The sequence below is a fragment of the Entelurus aequoreus genome, linkage group LG23, assembly GCF_033978785.1.
Source record: "Entelurus aequoreus isolate RoL-2023_Sb linkage group LG23, RoL_Eaeq_v1.1, whole genome shotgun sequence".
NCBI lineage: Eukaryota > Metazoa > Chordata > Actinopteri > Syngnathiformes > Syngnathidae > Entelurus > Entelurus aequoreus.
This window is the reverse complement of record NC_084753.1, coordinates 17,793,560-17,818,559: the sequence shown is the minus strand read 5'-3', so window position 1 is coordinate 17,818,559 and position 25,000 is coordinate 17,793,560. Positions and strand designations below refer to the sequence as shown.

Sequence of the window (25,000 nt, the reverse complement as noted above, 5' to 3'; positions counted from 1 at the left end):
TATACATGCACCTTAGGATAGGTTGATTGGCAACACTAAATTGGCCCTAGTGTGTGAATGTGAGTGTGAATGTTGTCTGTCTGTCTGTGTTGGCCCTGCGATGAGTTGGCGACTTGTCCAGGGTGTACCCCGCCTTCCGCCCGAATGCAGCTGAGATAGGCTCCAGCACCCCCCGCAACCCCGAAAGGGACAAGCGGTAGAAAATGGATGGATGGATAGATTTTGTAATTATACATTATTAAAAAATGTATAAGTTAAGCAACTTATACATCTTTTTTATTGGACTTCTCAATTATATTGACATTCCACACATTTAATATGCAATTTAAAGTGAAAAACAATTAATTGTTAGAGAATAATTTAATAATGAATATGTGAATAATTAATTCAGTAGGATCTTATCTATGCCGTTGTATTTAAGTTGCACTGTCTCTTAACGCGTATTTAAGTAGATTGTGTATCTTTATACTTTAATTTTGAAAATCTTTAGTCAAAGTCATACCACTCTTTGAGGTTGTGTTGACCTTGTGTTGTTTTCTATGATATCATAATATTTCACATTGAATTAGATGGTGTCATATTACGCCGTATTATATTGTGATTTAGTGTTTCTGGAAGCTTTTATTTTGAAACCCAGCATGTAATTTCCTGCTCTGAGTCGGTTGTTTTTCTGCCTCTTGGCTTTGTGAGGATTTTTCCAGAAAATGTCGTAATTTACTGGCAGCTGCAGAAAGAGCTGTGGACAAACATTGGATCCATGCCTATGATGATGATGATGATGATGATGATGATAATGACTCAACATTTAATGGTTTTTGAACATGCTCCTTTCCTAAAAGTGGAAAACAACAAATCTTCTCTTTCAACTGAAGTAGGAAAGTAAATGAGCTGAAATGGATAACATTTGTGTTTATATGTTTGCCTTCAAATAAAGTGGAAATGTGAATAAAGCAGTAATTAATCTATTATAAAGAACACTTTTAAATTTGCTAAATGCATTCTCCATTAATGGGAATTGAAAATGTGCTAATGCAGTGTATCAAAATGTATTTAAAAAAACTGCAGAAAAGAAGTATAATGGAGTTATTGACAACAATACTCCCTTAGAAAAACCTCACTATCAAAACAACAAAATTAACTATGGCATTCCTACAAAATCAATGTTCAACATGCATCCAACAAACTTTTAAAATACAAATTCGCATAAACACATTTGAGGTTCGTTTGCACAACTTGAACTTTTCACCTTCTCCCAAGAAAAAAAGCTAGTTAATCCCAACTCGAACACTAGATGGCAGCAACTCCTGCCTGGATTTTAGATGGAAATCTACTTGACACGGTTGCGACTTGTCCAGGGTGTACCCCGCCTTCCGCCCGTGTGCAGCTGGGATAGGCGCCAGCACCCCCCTCGACCTCATAAGGAACAAGCGGTAAAAAAATTGGATGGATGGATGGACAATCAAATAAATCATCGTAATTTCCAAAGAGTTATTAAAGCAACTTATTTCAGGATACAGTTTATTTTATTTTGGAAATCACTACTCATGAATGTATTTTTAATGAATTACATGAATAATCACTTGATTCAAATCCTGACCTTTGACCCGCATGTCTAATCTTGCAAACCTTAGTAAATTGTGGACTTATATGCATTGATTGATTGAAACTTTTATTAGTAGATTGCACTGTACAGTACATATTCCGTACAATTGACCACTAAATGGTAACACCCAAATAAGTTTTTCAACTTTACGTAAATCAATTCATGGTAAATTCATCAATTCATGCAGGAACACCACATGTTTTTACAAATTCAAATACAATTGCATTGCAAAAGTACACATACAATATGTTTGAAATCGTTTAAATAAACATAAAAAGTTATTGTTGGTGTTAAAGGCAGTTGGTACTTCTACATGACCACCAGAGGGCGACAAAAGCGTACTGTCCAAAAAGAAACATTTTCATTTTATTTACCAAAAAATGAATACTACTAATCTCTATTAGAGAATGTTTTATATGTCATTTGCCCCTCAAATGTAGGCAAACAATTACCAACATATTATCAAGGGCTCTCTAAAAATAAAAAAATAAAAAAATAAAAAAAAGGTCTCAGTATGATGCAGTGCCATTAAACACCACACTTAAACCATTTAATTACTGCATTCTTCTTATTTAATACAAAAACGTTGTGGTTCCTTTGCATGTATGCATGCACAAACATTGTGGACTCATGCAAAAAAAAAGTATTGTTTTCATGTGAAAATATGAAAATCGTCAGTTCCAAATCTTTTAAAGGAATGCCAACACTGCCATGAGGCAACTTGAACGTCCCCTGGCAGTCTTGTAACGACACGCATGTGTGCGAGCTCGGCTCGGAACACATCTGGCGTTCGCGTTTCGTCGGTGTTGATGTCTTACCGACAACAGAGTCAGTGTGACTAAGCTGCGAATGTGTTGCGTGACACTCTTGCAAAAAAATGCTCCTTTTTTTCTCCATTTTGTGTGCAAAGGAGTCCAGATGGTTGACAGAGCTTGTGCAACTTTTCTGCTGTATACATAACACTTCTAGTTAAAGGTAGGCCTCGGGAGAACCATAAAGGGATGGAACTGATCTGAAACGTGCTGCGGACGTTTGGCCTGAGCCGATGAGTTTGAACACAAACGCCAAGAGTCACCTCTGGCACACGCTCCAGTTATCGCTAAGCCCAATGGCTCCCACTGCTGATTGGCTCCAGATGCACTTCGCTTCAAGCGCGTTTACACGATTCTGGTTTCAATTTGGCCGCTGGTCCGTGCGCGCACGATGTCGTGCTTTGCGATCAAAGGTGCAGCGGGGAGATGGTTGTCACTGTGCTGCACTTTGCATAGCCTCAAAACAGGAAGTAGACGCTGAAAAACTATTAAAAACAACCCTGTGTCTGCTTTTTAGTGCTGTGGTGGACCAGCCAGGACACCTCCTGGGGAGTTAATGTTTGACAGTACCTCCGAGATCTGACCCTTGACCTTAGCTGCCCAGGACATGGTTTCGTATAGATCAGGGGTCGGCAACCCAAAATGTTAAAAGAGCCATACTGGACCAAAATCACAAAAAACAAATCTGTCTGGAGCCGCAAAAAATTAAATGCCATATTACATACAGATAGTGTGTCATGAGATATAAATGGAATTAAGAGGACTTAAAGGACACTAAATGAGCTCAAACATACCTACAGATGAGGCATAATGATGCAATATGTACATATAGCCTAAATAGCATGTTAGCATCGATTAGCTTGCAGTCATGCAGTGACCAAATATGTCAGATTAGCACTCCACACAAGTCAATAACATCAACAAAACTCACCTTTGTGCATTCACGCACAACGTTTAAAGTCTGGTGGACAAAATGAGACAGAAAAAGAAGTGGCATAAAACACGTCCTAGAAAGTCGGAGAAAGTTATACATGTAAACAAGCTAGGTGAGTTCAAGGACCGCCAAAATTAGTAGGACAAAACGGCGCTCGCCAAATACTCGAATCAGTGAAGCATGTTTAATATAAACAGTGTGATTTATAACAATTAGGGAGGTTTGTGTCATGTTTGTCCTCATACAGAAACCATATTAAAACCAAAAATATATTTTTTCCGTCTTTTTCCATTTTTCATACATTTTTGAAAAAGCTCCAGAGAGCCACTAGGGCGGCGTTAAAGAGCCGCATGCGGCTCTAGAGCCGCGGGTTGCCGACCCCTGGTATAGATGCTTTATTTTGCAGCGTTGTAAAAAATGTAAAGAGACACTAAGCAGTAACTGAAAAACAAAAAACAAAACACTTTAATTTTTTTGATAGAACACTGGCTTGTAATGGGGTGAGTAGTGTTTCCTGTTTTTGATATTAGAATCCTGCACTACTACGACAGAACAGGGGTAAGTGCGTGTGCCTCACAATACGAAGGTCCTGGGTTCGATCCTGGCCTCGGGATCTTTCTGTGTGGAGTTTGCATGTTCTCCCCGTGACTCTGTGGGTTCCCTCCGGGTACTCCGGCTTCCTCCCACCTCCAAAAACATGCACCTAAGTGGGCCCTAGTGTGTGAATGTTGTCTGTCTATCTGTGTTGGCCCTGCGATGAGGTGGCGACTTGTCCAGGGTGTACCCCGCCTACTGCCCGAATGCAGCTGAGATAGGCTCCAGCACCCCCCACGACCCCGAAAGGGACAAGCGGTAGAAAATGGATGGATGGATTGATGGAATCCTGCACTACACTTCGTAATATGGTAGAATTGAGGTGAACCAGCCAGGACACCTCATTTTGAGTTCATGCTCGACAGAACCAAGAGAACTGACTCTTGATCTCTTTGACATGTCTTTGCTTAGATTTGACAATGCAGCTTTCTTTTGCAATGTTGTAATAACTAACCAATAAAACCCCATTCTGAATATTTGTTTTTTTGATAGAACACTGGCTTGTAAGGAATGCGGTGAATAGTGTTTCTGTGTTTGATATTATTAATGCTGCACTAAACTTTATAGAATGGTAGAATTGAGGTGGACCAGCCAGGACACCTCCTTGTTGAGTTCATGCTTGACAGTACTAAGAGATATGACCCTTGTTGACCTTAGCTGCCTCGCACATGTTTTTGTATAGATCTTCTCACGCAGCTTTATTTTACAGAGTTGTTAAAAATATAAAGAGACACTAAGTAATAACTGACCAAAAATAACCACTTTTGATTATTTTTTTTTTGTAATGGGATAAGTAGTGTTTCTGTTTTTGATATTAAAATCCCGCACGACACTCTGTAGTATGGTAGAATTGAGGTGGACCAGCCAGGACACCTTATATTGAGTTAATGCTTGACGGTACCAAGAGATCTGACTCTTGACCTGAAGCATGTGTTTGTTTTGTTTGTTTGACCATGCAGCTTTTTTAATCTGTTGTAAACATGTAAAGTCACACTAAGTACCGTATTTTTCGGAGTATAAATCGCACAGGCTGAAAATGCATAATAAAGAAGGAAAAAAACATATACAAGTCGCACTGGCGTATAAGTCCCATTTTTTGGGGAAATGTATTTGATAAAACCCAACACCATGAATAGACATTTGAAAGGCAATTTAAAATAAATAAAGAATAGTGAACAAAAGGCTGAATAAGTGTACGTTATATGAGGCATAAATAACCAACTGAGAACGTGCCTGGTATGTTAACGTAACACCTTATGGTAAGAGTCATTCAAATAACTATAACATATAGAACATGCTATACGTTTACCAAACAATCTGTCACTCCTAATCGCTAAATCCCATGAAATCTTATACGTCTAGTCCAGGGGTGTCAAACTCATTTTAGATGGGGGGCCACATGGAGAAAAATCTACTCCCAAGTGGGCCGGACTGGTGAAATCACGGCACGATAACTTAAAAATAAAGACAACTTCAGTGAACAATGGGAGACCGGGCTTTCTGCTCCGCTGCTCCCAGTCTGTGGAACGCTCTCCCTGACCACCTGAGGGCACCACAGACTGTGGATGCTTTTAAAAAAGGCTTAAAACCCTTCTTTTTAAAAAAGCCTTTTTTTTTTTTTTAGATATATGCATACTAGTTTTAGCTATTTGGCTGTTCTAGTTTTTTTTATTTTTTTATTATCTTTTTGTTTTTTCTAATTTATTTATTTATTTTATTTTATTTTTTTAATACACTGTAGCACTTTGAGGTTGTTTACTCAATGTAAAGTGCTTTTTACAAATAAAATCTATTATTATTATTATTATTATAAAAAATATATAAAAATCAAATTACAGGATGTTATTTATGTAGTTTGCTTACATCGTGTGGTATATTTTTTTAATTTTTTTTACATATGTAGCATAATCTAGAAAGACACAAATAATTGCTATTGTGACATCTAGTGGACACAATTAAAACAGCAGTTTCTTTCATTCAAAAATTTCGGCTCATTTTTATACTTAGTAAACTCATCCCGCGGGCCGGATAAAACCTGTTCACGGGCCTGATCCGGCCCACGGGCCTTACGTTTGACACCCCTGGTCTAGTCTCTTACGTGAATGAGCTAAATAATATTATTTGATATTTTACGGTAATGTGTTAATAATTTCACACATAAGTCGCTCCTGAGTATAAGTCAAACTATGAAAAAAAATGCGACTTATAGTCCGAAAAATACCGCTTTGAAAAATGTTTAAATGAAGACAAGCTTGTAATAAAGAGAATAGTGTTTCTGTGTTTGATATTAAAACCCTGTACTACCCTTTATAGTATGGTAGAATCGAGGTGGACCAGCCAGGACACCTCATGTTGAGTTAATGCTTGACAGAACCAAGAGCTCTGACCCTTGACCTTAGCTGCCCGGACATTGTTTAGTATAGTTTATATGACTATGCAGCATTATTGTGCTCTGTTGTAAAAAATGTAAAGAGACACTAAGTGTTAGTGTTTGATAGTACAACCTCGCACTACCCACAACAGTATAGAAGAATCGAGGTGGACCAGCCAGGACACCTCATGTTGAGTTAATGCTTGATAGTATCAGGAGATCTGACCCTCGACCTTAGCTGCCAAAACGTGGTTTTGTTTAGATTTGACCATGCAGATTTTTTTGTGCACAGTTGTAACAATGTAAAGAGACACTAAGTAACAACTGCTTTAAAATTTTTTTTATTGGAACAGTGGCTTGTAACAGAGAGACTCGTGTTCCTCTGTTTGATATACAACCCTGGACTCACTCTATAGCAGGGGTGTCAAACTCAAATACAGAGTGGGCCAAAATTTAAAACTGAACAAAGCCGCGGGCCAAGGTTGAACAAATTAACCTTTTAATAGGGACCCAAACAAGTTTTGCATTGAATATTGAACAAGCAAGGCTTATATAACTGTATAGTGACATGCAAAATCAAGTTTCAAATAATAATTATAATAATTAAAAAATATTAATGGCATATCAAATACAATTTAAATAAAAATGTAATGCCTCTTTTCTATTTGCAGCCTTCTGAGGTAAATATCAACATTAACTTTTTCCACAGGCTAATACATTTGAAAATAAAATAAAAAATAATATATATATATTTTTTAACATAAATCAATACAATCATGTGTGCTTACGGACTGTATCCCTGCAGGCTGTATTGATCTATATTGATATAGAATGTATATATTGTGTTTTTTATGTTGATTTCATTAAAAAAAAAAAAAATTTTTTTTTTTTTTATTTTAAATTCTTGTGCGGCCCGGTACCAATCGGGGACCCCTGCTCTATAGCATGGTTGAATTGAGGTGGACCAGCCAGGACACTTCATGTTAAGTTAATACTTAACAGTACCTTGATAGCTGACCCAAATAAATAAATTAATTAGCGATTAACATAATGAATTAATGACATAAATCTAAGCACCTACTCAGTGGCCTAGTAGTTAGAGTGTCCGCCCTGAGATCGATAGGTTGTGAGTTCAAACCCCGGCCCAGTCATACCAAAGACTATAAAAATGGGACCCATTACCTCAGCATCAAGGGTTGGAATTGGGGGTTAAATCACCAAAAATGATTCCCAGGCGCGGCCACCGCTGCTGCTCACTGCTCCTCTCACCTCCCAGGGGGTGATCAAGGGTGATGGGTCAAATGCAGAGAATAATTTCGCCACACCTAGTGTGTGTGTGACAATCATTGGCCCTTTAACTTTAACTTTAAAAATGGTTTTGTTTAGATTTGACCAGGCAGCTGCTCTATGACCTTACTTAAGGTTTTTTTAATCAGCTGACCAAGTTTACCTAATTTAAATTTTGCTTTTTTACACCAATAAAGTGACAATATGATACAAAAATAATACAAGTAGCTTAAAAATCTTGATAATTAGTTTGTAATAGGGAACAATTGAGTTGCTGTCGGTGCCATGCCATACCTTCTATGTAGTGTTTGAATTGAGGTGGACCTGCCAGGACGCCTCCTGTGTTAGTGTTTTATCATCTGCAGGTACTATATAGCTCTGACCCTTGTCCTTGGCTGCCCTAAATAAAAAAAAATAAAAAATTTTTTTAGACCATAACGTAGCTACATTGAGCTCTTTTTAAAATTTTTTTTTAACATAGCTTGGTAAAAATATAAAGTAACAGTAGGTAACAGCTTTACAATCATTTTGATCTCACACTGGCTCGTAACAGGAAATGGTGTTTTTGTTTTATAGTGTGGTCTAAGTAGGTGGACCAGCCAACCTCCCACGTTGACTTAGTGCTTTAACATATGCGGGTACAACACCAAGAGATATGACCCTTGACCCTTAGCTACTCATGAAGTTTTCAATTTGCTGACCAATATAACATTATCATGCCTTTTTTTTTTTTTTTTTTTTTTACGCCATTAAAACACGAGTAGGTAATAGTTGAGCGCCTAAAATCGGCTTCGAAATCTTACTTTTGTTACATTAGCGTGTAAAAAGGTGTTTTGGGCATTGCTGTGCATTTCCTATGCAGAGTGATACGGACCAGCCAGGACACCTGCTATGTTGTGTTTTTACTAAGTTGAATATTTGTATTATTTAAAACTATTTATTATCCCACAACTGTAAAGAAAGCCCGAAGACAAAATATAGACCAGGGGTCACCAACCTTTTTGAAACCAAGAGCTACTTCTTGGGTAGTGATTAATGCGAAGGGCTACCATTTTGATACACACTTAAATAAATTGCCAGAAATAGCCAATTTGCTCAATTTACCTTTAACTCTATGTTATTATTAATAATTAATGATATTTACACTTAATTGAACGGTTTAAAAGAGGAGAAAACACGAAAAAAATTACAATTAAATTTTGAAACAGTTTATCTTCAATTTCGACTCTTTAAAATTCAAAATTCAAGAAGAGAAAAACTTAAAAAAAGAATTTATGAAACATCATTAGTAATTTTTCCTGATTAACATTAATTTTAGAATTTTGATGACATGTTTTAAATAGGTTAAAATCCAATCTGCACTTTGTTAGAATATATAACAAATTAGACCAAGCTATATTTCTAACAAAGCCAAATCATTATTTCTTCTAGATTTTCCAGAACAAAAATTTTAAAAGAAATTCAAAAGACTTTGAAATAAGATTTAAATTTGATTCTACAGATTTACCAGATTTGCCAGAATATTTTTTTTGAATTTTAATCATAATAAGTTTGAAGAAATATTTCACAAATATTCTTCGTCGAAAAAACAGAAGCTAAAATGAAGAATTAAATTAAAATGTATTTATTATTCTTTACAATAAAAAAATTTTTTTTACTTGAACATTGATTTAAATTGTCAGGAAAGAAGAGGAAGGAATTTAAAAGGTAAAAAGGTATATGTGTTTAAAAATCCTAAAATCATTTTTAAGGTTGTATTTTTTCTCTAAAATTGTCTTTCTGAAAGTTATAAGAAGCAAAGTAAAAAAAATAATGAATTTATTTAAACAAGTGAAGACCACGTCTTTAAAATATTTTCTTGGATTTTCAAATTCTATTTGAGTTTTGTCTCTCTTAGAATTAAAAATGTCGGGCAAAGCGAGACCAGCTTGCTAGTAAATAAATAAAATTTAAAAAATAGAGGCAGCTCACTGGTAAGTGCTGCTATTTGAGCTATTTTTAGAACAGGCCGGCGGGCTACTCATCTGGTCCTTACGGGCTACCTGGTGCCCGCGGGCACCACGTTGGTGACCCCTGATATAGACCTACTAATTCAGACTATTGCTTTAAAGTCTGTTCTTCCTAAATCATACATGAACTTAATAATACCCACTGGCAATTCTTTACAATTCCACAGTTGTAACAAACCGTGATGAGCTGACCTTTAACCCCGCACACCTGGACACAGTTCCTCATCAGTTCATCCATCGCCCCTGAGCAATGTATTATAATGTACTTGCTGCAATGACCACCTGCTGGCAGGTCGAGAAAATGCACTTGTGTAACTGGTGCCAGGTTGGGATTACGGGCCAGCGTGGGCGTTCATGTGCAGGTGTTGGCGTCTATTTGTCTAACGGTGCAAGGACACGCGTGCTCAAGGTGCTCGTTACTCGTCACGTCCGCACATTTGTTAGTCGTTAGCCACAAACCCCCCCCCCACCCCTTTTTTTTCTTTTTACCTCTCGCCTTCCCTTTTCCAGGCCCTCCCTCATTTTCCACTTTCTTTGTTCTCCCTCCCCCTGACAGGACGTTTCTTGTGCAGCAGTTCAGTCTGCTCAGGCGGTGGGTGGGAGAGGATGAGAGTACTGAGCTCCAGTCTGAAAAAACACTTGCAGCTACTTGGGAATATTTCACTCACGTAAAGATCACTCTCACTTATGAGCCTTTCCCCCCCCCCCCCCCCCCATGTTTTTTTGGGCTTCTGCATGCAACTGGAAAATGAGTACCGACTCGTCAACTTGCTGACTCTTTGGCTCGTCCCGTGCACTTGTTGAGCGGCGGGGGCGGTGACATCATCACCATCACAAGAGTCCAGCTGAGCCTCAGGCGTCTGCAACCATGAAAGGTAGGACACACTTTTTCACAAAACACTAACTGTGTTTCCCATACGTGCATTGTTTTGTGGCGGCCCATTAACACCTTATAATGGGACTGTGTGTGAATGTCACTTTTCGCTCCAAACCCATCTTAACTCTGCTTCTTAACACACCTTGGTCTGCGAGAGAACGTGGTGCCCACTTAGCGAAAAAGTAAACAAAAGTGAAAAAACTCCCCTGTTTTCCTGTACATTTGTTAGATTTAGCGCCCTTGCTCATAAACACATTATAATGGGACTGTGTGCAGCTTGTTGTTCCAGATCTGTACAGTAGACGGCGTATTAATACAGATCAACTGGGGACGTGGCCGTGCCAGCAACCTGAGGGTTCCTGGTTCGATCCCCACCTTCTACCAACCTCGTCACGTCCGTTGTGTCCTAGGGCAAGACACTTCACCCTTGCTCCTGATGGGTCGTGGTTAGGGCCTTGAATGGCAGCTCCCGCCACCAGTGTGTGAATGTGTGTGTGAATGGGTGAATGTGGAAATAGCGTCAAAGCGCTTTGAGTACCTTGACGGTAGAAAAGCGCTATACGAGTATAACCCATTTACCATTTACCATAACTGACAATAAACTTGAACTCCCCTTAGCACACCTAGCTAGGTCTGGTGGAAAACGTGTTGCCCACTTAGCGAAAAAGTAAACAAAAGTGAAAAAACTCCCCTGTTTTTCTATACATTTGTTAGATAAACACATTATAATGGGACTGTGTGCAGCTTGTTGTTCCAGATCTGTACAGTAGATGGTGTATTAATACAGATCAACTGACCATAAACTTGAACTCCCCTTAGCACACCTGGCTAGGTCTGGTAGAAAACGTGTTGCCCACTTTGCGAAAAAGTAAACAAGTGAAAAAAACTCCCTCAGTTTTCTACACATTTGTTAGATTTTGTGCTTTCTGTTACGCCCTGGCTCATAAACACATTATAACGGGACTGTGCGTGAATGTAGCCTTTGGTTTCAAATCCTTTGTAATACTTCTTTTTAACAACTAGAGAATATATTGCCCACTTAGCGAAAAAGTAAAAAAAAGTGAAAAAAAGGTCCCTATTTTCCTATACATTTGTTAGATTTGGCGCCCACGCTCATAAACACATTATAATGGGACTGTGTGCAGCTTGTTGTTCCAGATCTGTACAGTAGATGGCGTAATAATACGGATCAACTGACAATAAACTTGAGCTCCCCTTAGCACACCTAGCTAGGTCTGGTAGAAAAAGTGTTGCCCACTTAGCGAACAAGTGAACAAGTGAAAAAACTCCCTCAGTTTTCTACACATTTGTTAGACTGTGTGCTTTCTGTTACGCCCTGGCTCATAAACACATTATAACGGGACTGTGCGTGAATGTAGCCTTTGGTTACAAATCCTTTGTAACTCTGCTTCTTAACAACTAGAGAATATATTGCCCACTTAGCGAAAAAGTAAAATTGCAAACAGCTAAAATGATGTACAAAGCAAACTATAACCTGCCACCCAAGAATGTACAACAATTCTTCTCCACTAAAGAGGAGAAATATAACCTTAGAGGAAAAAATAATTTAAAAAATTTGTATGAACGTACAACACTTAGAACCTTTAGCATATCAGTATGTGGAATTAAATGATGGAATGGATTAAGTAAAGAAGATAAACATTGTACTGATATGATCCAGTTTAAGAGGTTGTTCAAAATAATAGTGCTTACAAAGAAGAAGAATTATGAGAAATACTTTCAACCTTATTGAAGGTAAGATATTCTTCATATCAGTATGTTAATGACTGAATTAATTAATTACATATTACAAAACTGTTGTGTATACTAATTCACAGATGTTATTTTATTATATAAACAGGTCAGTAAATGATTCTATATATTTGTAAATGCTCTGAAGTGGGAAAGGGGTAGGATTAAATAAGCTTTGCTTCTTCCTACTCCTTTTCGGACATGATGAAAAGTGAAATGTTTTGAAATTGTAATGTATTATACTGTAAGTGTGTTCATGTTCGAAATAAACTAAAACAAAGAAAGAAAGAAAGTAAACAAAAGTGAAAAAACGTCCCTATTTTCCTATACATTTGTTAGATTTGGCGCCCACGCTCATAAACACATTATAATGGGACTGGCCTGTGGTTCCAAATCCTTTGTAACGCTGCTTCTTAAAAACTAGGTCTGCTAGAGAATATATTGCCCACTTAGCGAAAAAGTGAAAAAGTTTCATATACATATGTTAGATTTTGCGCTGCCTGTTGGACCCTGGCTCATAAACACTTTATAATGGGACTGTGTGCAGCTTGTCGTTCCAACATTGTATCATCATAATATGGAAAAATGTAGGTATTGAACTCCTTTTCTTAACAGACTAAGGTTACAAAAGTGAAACACTCTCCTAGTTTTCTGAACATTTATTAGATTTGGTGCGTTTTGTTGCGCCGTAGCTATCACAACATAAGGCATCATAACTCTATTTCTTGACAGGCATAGCACCCGGTCTGCCAGAGAGTAAGAAGACATAGAACGAGGTGTCAATGTTGCCAACATACCCAACATACCCAAGAATATACAACAATTCTTCTCAAAAAAAGAGGAGAAATATAATCTTAGAGAAAAACGTATTTTAAAACGTTTGTTTGCACGCACAACACTTAAGACCTTCAGTATATCAGTATGTGGAATTAAATTATGGAATGGATTAAGCAAAGCAATCAAATAATGTACTAATATGATCCACTTCAAGAAACTCTTCAAACTTAAAGTGTTTACAAAGTACAAAGAAGAAGAACCATGACAAACATTCTCAATTTATTTCATCCATCCATTCATTCATTCTTAAAGTAATCTTACTTATCTCATCATATGAAATATGACTTACTTCACCAATTATTATGATTAAATTCTTACTATTTTTTATTTATTTATTTTTATTGTGATTACTTATGGAGTTTATTGTGAAAAAATTGTGAACAGGAAGTGAACAAAAAGTTTTGCAACTGTTATGTAAAGAAAAGGGGTAGGATTAAATAAGCTCTGCTTCTTCCTACTCCTTTTCGAACATGTTGAAAAGAGAAACTGGAAATTGTGATGCATCATGTTGTAAGCTTGCATGTTCGAAATACACTCAAACTCAAACATAGTTGCTATTTTTTTTAAAGAAAACTATTATTAGCGATAAGTCAAGCGTATTTTCGGACACTTGCTTTTGCGACCTAAAAGAAAACACAAAAAAAGTGAGTTTTGCTTTTCATGTTCGCTCGATTTTTGCCTCCCACAACATCAATAAGATTTTAAAATGTGTCCTGTATTGTATGGAAGCCGTGAAACTGCTGCATCCGATCACGCAGCTACAGCTGGTTTTCGTTTTTATATGCAGCCTTGTGATCAGTTCTTAACAAACTTTATAAAAATAAAAATATTGTTCAGGAGCAATGCTGACATCTAATTGGTCGACAATGCAGCTTTATGAATATCTGCCCGGCAACAAGCGGCTAGATGCAGAATCCAACAAAAGTGAGCAGACCAATCACATTTCAGCAACCGTTTTAGGACAGTGCATCTTCTCAAGGCACAATAGTAAAGAAATGAGACTTAGCGTAACTTGGAGTAGTCAGTGTGCAGCTTGATCTTTAAGAGCAATACATGTTTTCATGTAGGATTACCTAAAAGTGTCCAATAAGAGCAGAAAAAGTGGCTGCAGACAATGTTGAGGGGCCTGAATACTCGCTAAATATAGTGACAAAGTAACTCGGTTGGCAACACTGATCCCTCTTGCCACATCTTCTTATTCTCTGGCAGAGCAAATTCGTTAGGAAGCAGCGTTACGTTGCCATCTACTGTACGGAGTTGGAATGACAAGCTACACACAGTCCCATCATAATGTGTCAAATTGATCACACATTTTGAACAAAAAAGTCCTCAAACAACTTGTCTGTTTCCGCGTCAGCCTTTTTTTTTTTTAAAGTGTTTATTTAAACTCGATCCCTGAACTTCCCCGAAAGCCCCGACTCTGCGCTTTTTGACACTGGTGTGTCAGAGAAACAAAGTGATTTATTTGGGACCCTCTCGGGAATGTCCCGACTAAATGGAGGGTGCGATAAACGTGTGCTCATTTTAGGCTCACAGCATTTTTGTCATTATGTCATTATTGTCATCATTTTTAGTGACTTCATCACCTTCATAGAACTCAGACGTAAAACAACCCACTTGCCAAATGAGACACACAAAAATATTTTTGAAAAATTATTATATATATTTTTATAATTCTACACATATTTTGGAAATATTTATAAAAATATAGATATTTTTTGGATGGCTCTTAAGAGGCAGGTGACTGTTTTAGGAGTGTCCAACGTGTGGCCCGGGGGCCATTTGTGGGCCACAGCTATTTTTTTTCATCTGGCGGCACATAATAAAAATACTTAAAAAAAACAAAAACATGAAAAAGTGGAATAAAAGAGCAAACAGGTGAAATCTAACGAGCGAAAGTTGCAATGTTCACTAATAACACAAAGCTGCCATGCAGCCTGTTTTTTTCTTTAAAGCTGTCATTACTCACAAAATAATAATGAATCAAAATCAATGTTGTTATGATTTATTGACATATTCAAGGCTCAAATTAATTCACATAAAAAATTCCAGTTTGAAATATTTTTGGGGAAAATATGCGTTTTTTGTGCGTTTGCCATAGAAAAACAGTTTTCTTTGACAAAGAGTGCATGAAACAAACAAAAAAACCATGAAAAAATAATAAAAAACGTTTAATCAACAGGTGGATCTGAAGTTGAATCAGAGATTTAATGAGAAAAGGACAAAAAAAATGCATGACTTAGTTTGAACACTTTTGTATCCCCAAGAATTTTAGTGGGATTTTTTTTAAACTGTCCTTGCTCCAAAAAATAATAATGAATTAAAATCAGTGTTATGAATTAAATGTTCCACTTTGAAGATTTTTTTTGGGGGAAAAATAGCATGTTTTGTGTTGTTGCCATAAAAAAAACAAGGTTTTGACAAAGTGCATTTAACAAAAAACACAACTTTATATGTACCGATAGAGCTCAAGTTGATCTAGAGCAGTGATTCTCAAACTGTGGTACGTGCACCACTAGTGGTACACAGACTCCATCTAGTGGTACACCAGAAAAACACTTTGAGTAGAGTGTTTTATTTTACTACTTTCAAAGTGTTACTGTTCAACCTGTGTGTAATGTTACAGTGGCCGAAAATATTAATTATACTTTCAGCATCAAGGGTTGGAATTGGGGGTTAAATCACCAAAAATGATTCCCGGGCGTGGCCACAGCTGCTGCTCACTGCTCCCAGGGGGTGATCAAGGGTGATGGGTCAAATGCAGAGAATAATTTCTCCACATCTAGTGTGACAATCATTGGTACTTTAACTTTAAATAAAACCTCTGCCTTGTTTCTAATGAATATTTAGGCCTACTACGCTGCTGTATTTTAATATTGGTCATTATAGTGGTACTTGGAGAGCCAAGTGTTTTTTGAGGTGGTGCTTGGTGACTAAGTTTGAGAACCACTGACCTATAGATTTAAGCGTTAAATTAAAAATTTTAAAAAAATACTTATTTTTTACTTTTTCATGACTGGTCTTGAGGGGAGCCCTCATGGTTTAAAAAAAATACATTTAGTATTAGTTTTAATAATGACAAATATCAAAATGGCCTTCCGCATTGATCTATAGGCTTCTTGACATGAGAATCTATGGAGCAGGACATCTCTGTTTCCATTTCCTGTTTTTATTGTAACCATGACAACCCAACCACCTAGTCTCCCAGTCCCGAGCCACATGTTTTGTCTATGCTTCACCAGTACATGTCATCAGGAGAATACCTGGTGATTGTTGTTTCAGTGGTCCAGCACAGGTGCTCATCACGGACTAATTATAGCTGCTCCGGCATGTTTGGATTGGACACAAGCGAACACATACCAATCACACACACGTGGACTCAGCCACATGATGGCCACGCGGCAAAAGAAGGCCAGGAACATGTGCGCTGGGTCTCTAAAGGGCGCTGTCGAATTTGGTCGGTCCACAACAAAATCCGCTGCCTCATACATTCCTTTCCGGGGGCTTGCATGATGGACAGGTGCACCGTTTTTGCAAGGCATAGGGAAAGAGTGAGCAAAGTACATGACTCAACAGAGAACAACCAGAGGCATTTAGTTGCTCAACTGCAGAGAGTAACAGGTTCCAATAGTGCAATAGTGGTATGTTCTCGGTGAATACGTGATTACAGCTATATTTTGAGTCTGTTTGGGTTAGTAACTTTTACATTTTTGTGGACCTAAAACAAGATTGTTTTTCTGGCAGCATTTCAGTTTTCAATATTCTGTAACGAGCTATAGGGCTGACTGCCAGAGAGTACTGTAACGCACTTCAAATTTGCGGCTTATAAATCAGTGTTATTTTATGTCTAAAGGTCTTTTCTTAATCTTCAAACCCGTATTTAGGAAGTCGTAAACAGGGTTTTTTATGTTTTAGCTATGAAAATATTTAATTCATAATTCATAATTCCTACTTCATACCGGAACCAATTAACCGTGATAAACAAGAGTTTACTGCACAGGTGTCAAACTCAAGGCCCAGGCCCACCACCTCATTATGCGGCCTGCAAAAGCCTTAAAAGAAGTGTCAATAAAGTACTTTTTCTTTTCTTACTAAATGTATTCTTTATTTCTGTTTTGACAGAATACAAATACACGCACTCCATGCAATTGCATACATTTTAAACTTTAATTATATCTAATAATGTAACAAATATACACTACCGTTCAAAAGTTTGGGGTCACCCAAACAATTTTGTGGAATAGCCTTCATTTCTAAGAACAAGAATAGACTGTCGAGTTTCAGATGAAAGTTCTCTTTTTCTGGCCATTTTGAGCGTTTAATTGACCCCACAAATGTGATGCTCCAGAAACTCAATCTGCTCAAAGGAAGGTCAGTTTTGTAGCTTCTGTAACGAGCTAAACTGTTTTCAGATGTGTGAACATGATTGCACAAGGGTTTTCTAATCATCAATTAGCCTTCTGAGCCAATGAGCAAACACATTGTACCATTAGAACACTGGAGTGATAGTTGCTGGAAATGGGCCTCTATACACCTATGTAGATATTGCACCAAAAACCAGACATTTGCAGATAGAATAGTCATTTACCACATTAGCAATGTATAGAGTGTATTTCTTTAAAGTTAAGACTAGTTTAAAGTTATCTTCATTGAAAAGTACAGTGCTTTTCCTTCAAAAATAAGGACATTTCAATGTGACCCCAAACTTTTGAACGGTAGTGTATTTTATTGAATAATTTAATTAAATGTGTATGAATTCAGGTTGGAAAGTACTTATGTTTGAGTCGGTCATAAGAAGTTTAATTATGTAATGTTAGTTATAATTAGGGATGTCCGATAATATTGTACTGCCGATATTATCGGCCGATAAATACTTTAAAATGTATTATCGGAAATTATCGGTATCGGTTTCATAAATATCGGTATCGGTTTCAAAAAGTAAAATGTAAGACTTTTTAAAACGCCGCTGTTTACACGGACGTAGGGAGAAGTACAGAGCGCCAATAAACCTTAAAGGCACTGCCTTTGCGTGCCGGCCCAGTCACATAATATCTCCGGCTTTTCACACACACGTGAATGCCAGGCATACTTGGTCAACAGCCATACAGGTCACACTGAGGGTGGCCGTATAAACAACTTTAACACTGTTACAAATATGCGCCACACTGTGAACCCACACCAAACAAGAATGACAAACACATTTCAGGAGAACATCCACACCGTAACACAACATAAACACAACAGAACAAATACCCAGAACCCCCTTGCAGCACTAACTCTTTGGGATGCTACAATATACACCCCCGCTACCCCCAACCTCCCCACCTCAGCCGGCTGGGCTGCAGCCTATTTCCCCCAACCTCCCTTCAGGGAGAGCATGTTCTAAATTCCAAGCTGCTGTTTTGAGGCATGTTAAAAAAAACAATGCACTTTGTGACTTCAATAATAAATATGGCAGTGCCATGTTGGAATTTTTTTCTATAACTTGAGTTGATTTATTTTGGAAAACCTTGTTACATTGTTTAATGCATCCAGCGGGGCATCACAACAAAATTAGGCATAATAATGTGTTAATTCCACGACTGTATGTATCGGTTTATATCGGAATCGGTAATTAAGAGTTGGACAATATCGGAATATCGGAGATCGGCAAAAAAGCCATTATCGGACATCTCTAGTTATAATTGTATGAATTTAGGTTGGAATGTAGTTATGATAATGAACTATTACTTTTGTGTTTCCTAATAATGCAACAAATTATTGAAAATGAATATTGAATTATGATTTCAAAGCGAGTTGTCCATGAAATTGTAAGCAGTAAAAAGGACAATAGATTTTATGTAAAAGAAATAAAAACTGTAAAATAATTATATCGTTAAAAACAAACAAACAAGTGTTGTACCGTTTTTTCCATATACAGTACAGTCATGGATTGTAAAAACAACCATAGGTTTTACTGTACAAAAGGGCTGCTCAGTCACCAGAATTTTAATGTAAAAAACCCAACATTTTTCCATTCATAAGAAACCACACACCGTAAATTATACGATGAAATTCTGGCAACTGAGATGCCTGTCTACACAGTAGGCAAAAAACATATAATGATCAAATGTATATGCAATTGTACATTTTAATATCACGGAGCAAATCTTTATATATTCATTTATTACTCGCTGTTACAAGTAGCAGCCATAACTGCGATGAAAAGGAATTTGACAGCCCTGATTTACTGTATTATTCTTGGCAACCACAAGTGAATTTGATTGTGTGAGTCTGTGTGTGTATGACAAGCAACAAAAATGCAGTTCAAGTACGTTTATAATTAGATATTAAGATATGTAAATAATTGTAATTACTATAAATAATCATATATCAACAATAAAGAAAACGACTCCTTTGACAACTACAATTCAGTTTAAAATAGTATGTTTAGTAACGTTGTGTTTAAATTCCAAAAAAGTTTCTGTATGAAAATGTAATAAATAGGTTGATAGCTCCAAGGGGGAAAGAAAAGTGTTCCATCGCTCTTACCGCAGCTAAGGCCATTCAAAACTGCTATGCTGCTATGGCATTATTTGAAAAAAATAAATAAAACACAATAAAGGGGCAGAAACAATGAAAAAACAAATGTTCTTTAGACACTATATCTTCCGGGAAAAGGTTAGGCTACAATCTAAACTTAAATAGTACGGTCGTTTCAGAAATACGTCTGTAAATCTGTCATGAGGAAGGCGAGTGAAGCGATGCTAAATGAGCGATTATCTCTATGGGCTTTTGCTGCTCAACCAAACTAAAACTATTACAGAGGACATGTTGAGCCGCCGCTGAATAAAAGTGTCGTAATATTGTATCCATGAGGTCAGTCAGTCCATCAAAGTAGAAGAAGGAAACACCTGCAGAGCATATGGTCTTCATAATCCTGTGGCCCCCCTAGTGGTTGTGGCTTAAACAACTGCCTTAATGTGTTTATGCCAGGGGCCGGCCCTGCACGCACAGTATCATAAATAATGTCAGGATGCTGTGTGGGATACAATGTGTTGGTCCACTGCCATCCATTAGTGTTTATGTTGTCTTCGCTTTATTTCAAATGTGGGTGAAAAAGTGCACGTTTGCAGGCCTCAGTAGGAAACATGAGAGGATATCGTCCACGCCCTTTGACCTCACGGCGCTGTAAACCCAACCTGGCTTGTTTACGTGCCGCAGACCGCATGCCAGAAAACACGTGGGAGGCTCTTAAAATACAAATCCAATTTCACTGCGCAGCCCCGATAAAAGAACCTCGCAAAATGCTCGTCTAAATAGAGAAACAACTTGTAAACATTTACAGTTGAGAACATTCCAGTCCGAAGGCATCCAAATCATCAACACCTTTGACCTGACAAGTCCAGTAAGTCCTGCTTTGGTTTCCAACTCGGCCTGGCCGAGTTCAAAGTCGTGATTGTGCGTCGTCACGAGTTACTTGAATTGAGCCCATAACCTCCCAAGAAGAAGAGCCACAAACACCACATCATCCTGTCAGTGCTTTGTGCTGCCTTCACAGACACTACGCTGTGTCGGACATGCCAGCGCTGAGGAAGTGGAACTTCTAGATCAGGGGTGTCAAACGTACGGCCCGAGGGCCGGATCAGGCCCGCGAACAGGTTTTATTCGGCCCGCGGGATGAGTTTGCTAAGTATAAAAATGTACCTGAAATATTTGAATGAAAGAAACAGCTGTTCTAAATGTGTCCACTGGATGTCGCAATAGCAATTCTTTGTATCTTTGTAAATGATGCTACATATGTACAAAATAAACCACATGATGTTAGTACATCAGTCGAGGAAAATGAGCAAACAACATAAATAACATACTGTAATTTGATTTTGATATAATTTTTTTAATCTTGATAGATTGAAAATTAACACAAATGAGTTGACTGATGAACATTATCACATAATTTATACAGAAAATATAAATAACTACAAATAAAGTATACATACTATTAACCGCAACAGGTAATTGTAAAATAACCCCAAAAACATTATGATTTGTACAATTTCCGAAAATGCTTGTTCTATTTTTAAACAAAGAAAACAATCTGAAGTTGTCTTTATTTTTAAGTTATCGTGCTGTGATTTTACCAGTCCGGCCCACTTGGGAGTAGATTTCTCTCCATGTGGCCCCCGATCTACAATGAGTTTGACACCCCTGTTCTAGATGATCTTTTAGTGAGGTTTAAAGTCGTATGGAATGTTCCTCAAGCTGCCTGCACATGCGTCCAACCTTGATATTTTCCTAGGTGGGCTCCACGATCGCAGGAACAGCATCTGGACCACATGCCCACTTTAAAAAAAACAGTGCAACTTCTTCACGGGACGTCAATGTACGGTAGAAGAACACAATGTTTGCCGGTAAACTCTCATGGAATATCCTATGAAGGAACAATATGCTTTGAGAAATCCTTTGGATACTTTGCAAATGCTGATGCATGCAAATTCTTGTCCACTTTTCGGAGATGAAACGATGAAAATGACTGTGGACTCCCTGCATCAATTAAGAGAGAGAGAGGATATAGTTAGATTTATCTCGACATATGAATCTAGATTTATCTATTTAACCAGATCTAGCTCTAGATCAGGGGTGTCAAACTAATTTGAGCTCAGGGGCCGCATGGAGGAAAATCTATTCCCACGTGGGCCAGGCTGGTAAAATCATGGCATAATAACTTAAAAATAGAGATGTCCGATATTATCGGCCGATAAGTGCTTTAAAATGTAATATCGGAAATTATCGGTATAGTTTTTTTTTATTATCGGTATTTTATTTATTTTTTAAATTTTTAAAAAAATTAAATCAACATAAAAAACACAAGATACACTTACAATTATTGCACCAACTCAAAAAACCTCCCTCCCTCATTTACACTCATTCACACTCATTCACACAAAAGGGTTGTTTCTTTCTGTTATTAATATTCTGGTTCCTACATTATATATCAATATATATCAATACAGTCTGCAAGGGATACAGTCCGTAAGCACACATGATTGTGCGTGCTGCTGGTCCACTAATAGTACTAACCTCTAACAGTTAATTTTACTCATTTTCATTAATTACTAGTTTCTATGTAACTGTTTTTATATTGTTTTACTTTCTTTTTTATTCAAGAAAAAGTTTTTAAATTAGTTATCTTATTTTATTTTATACATTTTTTGAAAAAGGACCTTATCTTCACCATACCTGGTTGTCCAAATTAGGCATACTAATGTGTTAATTCCACGACTGTATATATAGGTATCGGTTGATATCGGTATCATTAATTAAGAGTTGGACAATATCGGAATATCGGATATCGGCAAAAAGCCATTATTGGACATCCCTACTTAAAAATAAAGACAACTTCAAAATTGTTTTCTTTGTCTTACAAAAAAGAACAAGCACATTCTGAAAATCTCCATATCACAAATAATCTTCTTGGCAAAACACTTCAAGTTCGTTGAAGTTATGAGGAGAAAATTGGTGCCGTTTCAAAAACACCATGAAGAACCCTCTCGGTGTATTTACAAAGCCATTAAACTTTAAGCACTTCCTGTTTGGCATTCTCATGTTGGCAGTTCATTAAAGACGCGTTTGGAAAACTGCCACATTGGTGACATCCGCAACTGCCACAACCTATATATCATTCAAATATTACAATTATATTATAGCAACAAAGGAATTGTTTGTTTATGAAATAAACAAAACAATTATCAAAATGACACCAGAAGGTAACATGACTACAAACTTAACCAATGTGAACATGTAAGCATAAAATAAAATGGAACAAACAGATGTAGAAACACATTTTTACAATGGAGTTCAGCGTGCGCATCACGCCGTCAACCAATTGCGAGCGCTTTACGGAACTTTAACTACTTCAAAGATGATGGTCAAGTTGACTTAAGTCTTTGCATCCTACCGTGTCGTTATTTTATCCGTTGAGTGGATAATTTACAATGCAAGAAGGTATTGTGCGTTAGTTTGCCGCCATCTGCTGCCAGCCACAACAGGAGCAGCTGATTGCTTGCACCTGCGCTGATTGGAGTAGCGGCAGCCAATCCAGAAGATGCTTAAAGTCCGCTGACCCGTCATCTTTAAACAGCGTCATGTGAAAGTGGGTTACACTTAAATTGCTATTGCGACATCCAGTGGACACATTTAGAACAGCAGTTCCTTTCATTAAAAAAATATCAGCTCATTTTTATACTCGGCAAACTCATTTTGTGGGCCAGATTAAACCTGTTTGCGGGCCGTATACGTTTCACACCCCTGCTCTAGATATAGATATAGCTATGTATACAGTACAGGCCAAACGTTTGGACACACCTCCTCCTCATTCAATGCATTTTCTTTATTTTCATGACTATTTACATTATAGATTGTCACTGAAGGCATCAAAACTATGAATGAACACATGTGGAGTTATGTACTTAATAAAAGGTGAAATGACTGAAAACATGTTTTATATTCTAGTTTCTTCAAAATAGCCACCCTTTGCTCTCATTAATGCTTTGCGCACTCTTGGCATTTTCTCAATGTGCTTCAAGCACACCTGTGAAGTGAAAACCAATTCAGGTGACTACATCTTGAAGCCCATCGAGAGAATGCCAAGAGTGTGCGAAAAAGTAATCAGAGCAAAGAGAGGGTATTTTTGAAGAAACTAGAATATAAAACATGTTTTCAGTTATTTCACCTTTTTTTTGTTTATTCAAAGCAGAATCCGCTGATAAACACAAAATAATATCAGGGAACTTGGCATAAATGGCTGTTATTGTGAGGAGATGGAACATTTATTAATCAGACCCGAAAAACGTCCTAAACTAAACAATGTCGAGATGGTCACTTGAAACAGCAACTAAACTGCGAAGCTGAAGCTAGCAAGAACAATCCGCACGCCCACAACACATCTCCTATGCGTGTGTTGTTGCCAACGACAACATGGATGTAACACTAATGTACAAACAGGAAGGACACAAGCCGCAACTTGAGAGTATCACAGTACATATTGGAAGTCATGTTCCCCTCAATGAACCACAGCTCCGGCAGCACTCATGCATCCGAAGACCACAGTGCATGACTCGTGAAAAGACACAAACATCCTAAAGTAGACAGTAGTAGCTGTACTTTGACTACTCTAAAGCTATGTTTGCATAGTATCGTCCCTTGAGAAGATGTCGAGTAATACAATTGGTTGCTGCAATGTACTCACTTTACTAATATTGCCAACAAGTGGATTACAATAATTTGTAATATTGTTGCTATTTGTAATTATTACTCAGTGGCCTAGTGGTTAGAGTGTCCGCCCTGAGATCGGAAGGTCATGAGCTCAAACCCCCGGCCGAGTCATACCAAAGACTATAAAAATGGGACCCATTACCTCCCTGCTTGGCACTCCGCATCAAGGGTTGGAATTGGGGGTTAAATCACCAAAAATGATTCCCGGGCGCGGCCACCGCTGCTGCCCACTGCTCCCCTCACCTCCCAGGGGGTGAACAAGGGGATGGGTCAAATGCAGAGGACAAATTTCACCACACCTAGTGTTTTTGTGACAATCATTGGTACTTTAACTTTAACTACAAAGAAAGGTTAGAGGTCATTCAATTCGCCCTCAAATTTGACAGATGTGTTTTCTACCGTTTAAAAGCCTACTGAAACCCACTACTACCGACCACGTAGTCTGATAGTTTATATGTCAATGATGAAATCTTAACATTGCAACACATGCCAATACGGCCGGGTTAGACTACTAAAGTGCAATTTTAAATTTCCCGCGAAATATCCTGCTGAAAACGTCTCGGTATGATGACGCCCGCGCGTGACGTCACGGATTGTAGCGGACATTTTGGGACAGCATGGTGGCCAGCTATTAAGTCGTCTGTTTTCATCGCAAAATTCCACAGTATTCT

The 25,000-nt window shown here is 37.7% G+C and overlaps 3 protein-coding genes across 3 annotated transcripts in view; 1 reads left to right on the top strand and 2 right to left on the bottom strand.

The window, feature by feature from the left end:
• The window catches only part of clu (clusterin), a 94,245-nt gene that overhangs the window by 21,439 nt on the left and 47,806 nt on the right, over positions 1-25,000 (bottom strand). The gene's annotated exons all lie outside the window — the stretch shown is intronic.
• scara3 (scavenger receptor class A, member 3) overlaps positions 10,148-25,000 on the top strand; it is a 52,727-nt gene continuing 37,874 nt past the window's right edge. The window contains exon 1 of the mRNA XM_062033858.1: positions 10,148-10,485. Within this exon, the coding sequence (XP_061889842.1) occupies positions 10,479-10,485 (7 nt within the window). The 5' untranslated portion in view covers positions 10,148-10,478. The remainder of the gene's footprint in view (positions 10,486-25,000) is intronic.
• LOC133640442 (adenylate kinase 7-like) overlaps positions 21,083-25,000 on the bottom strand; it is a 114,319-nt gene continuing 110,401 nt past the window's right edge. Inside the window, exon 19 of the mRNA XM_062033856.1 lies at positions 21,083-21,599. The gene's annotated coding sequence lies outside the window, so the exon portion shown is untranslated. The remainder of the gene's footprint in view (positions 21,600-25,000) is intronic.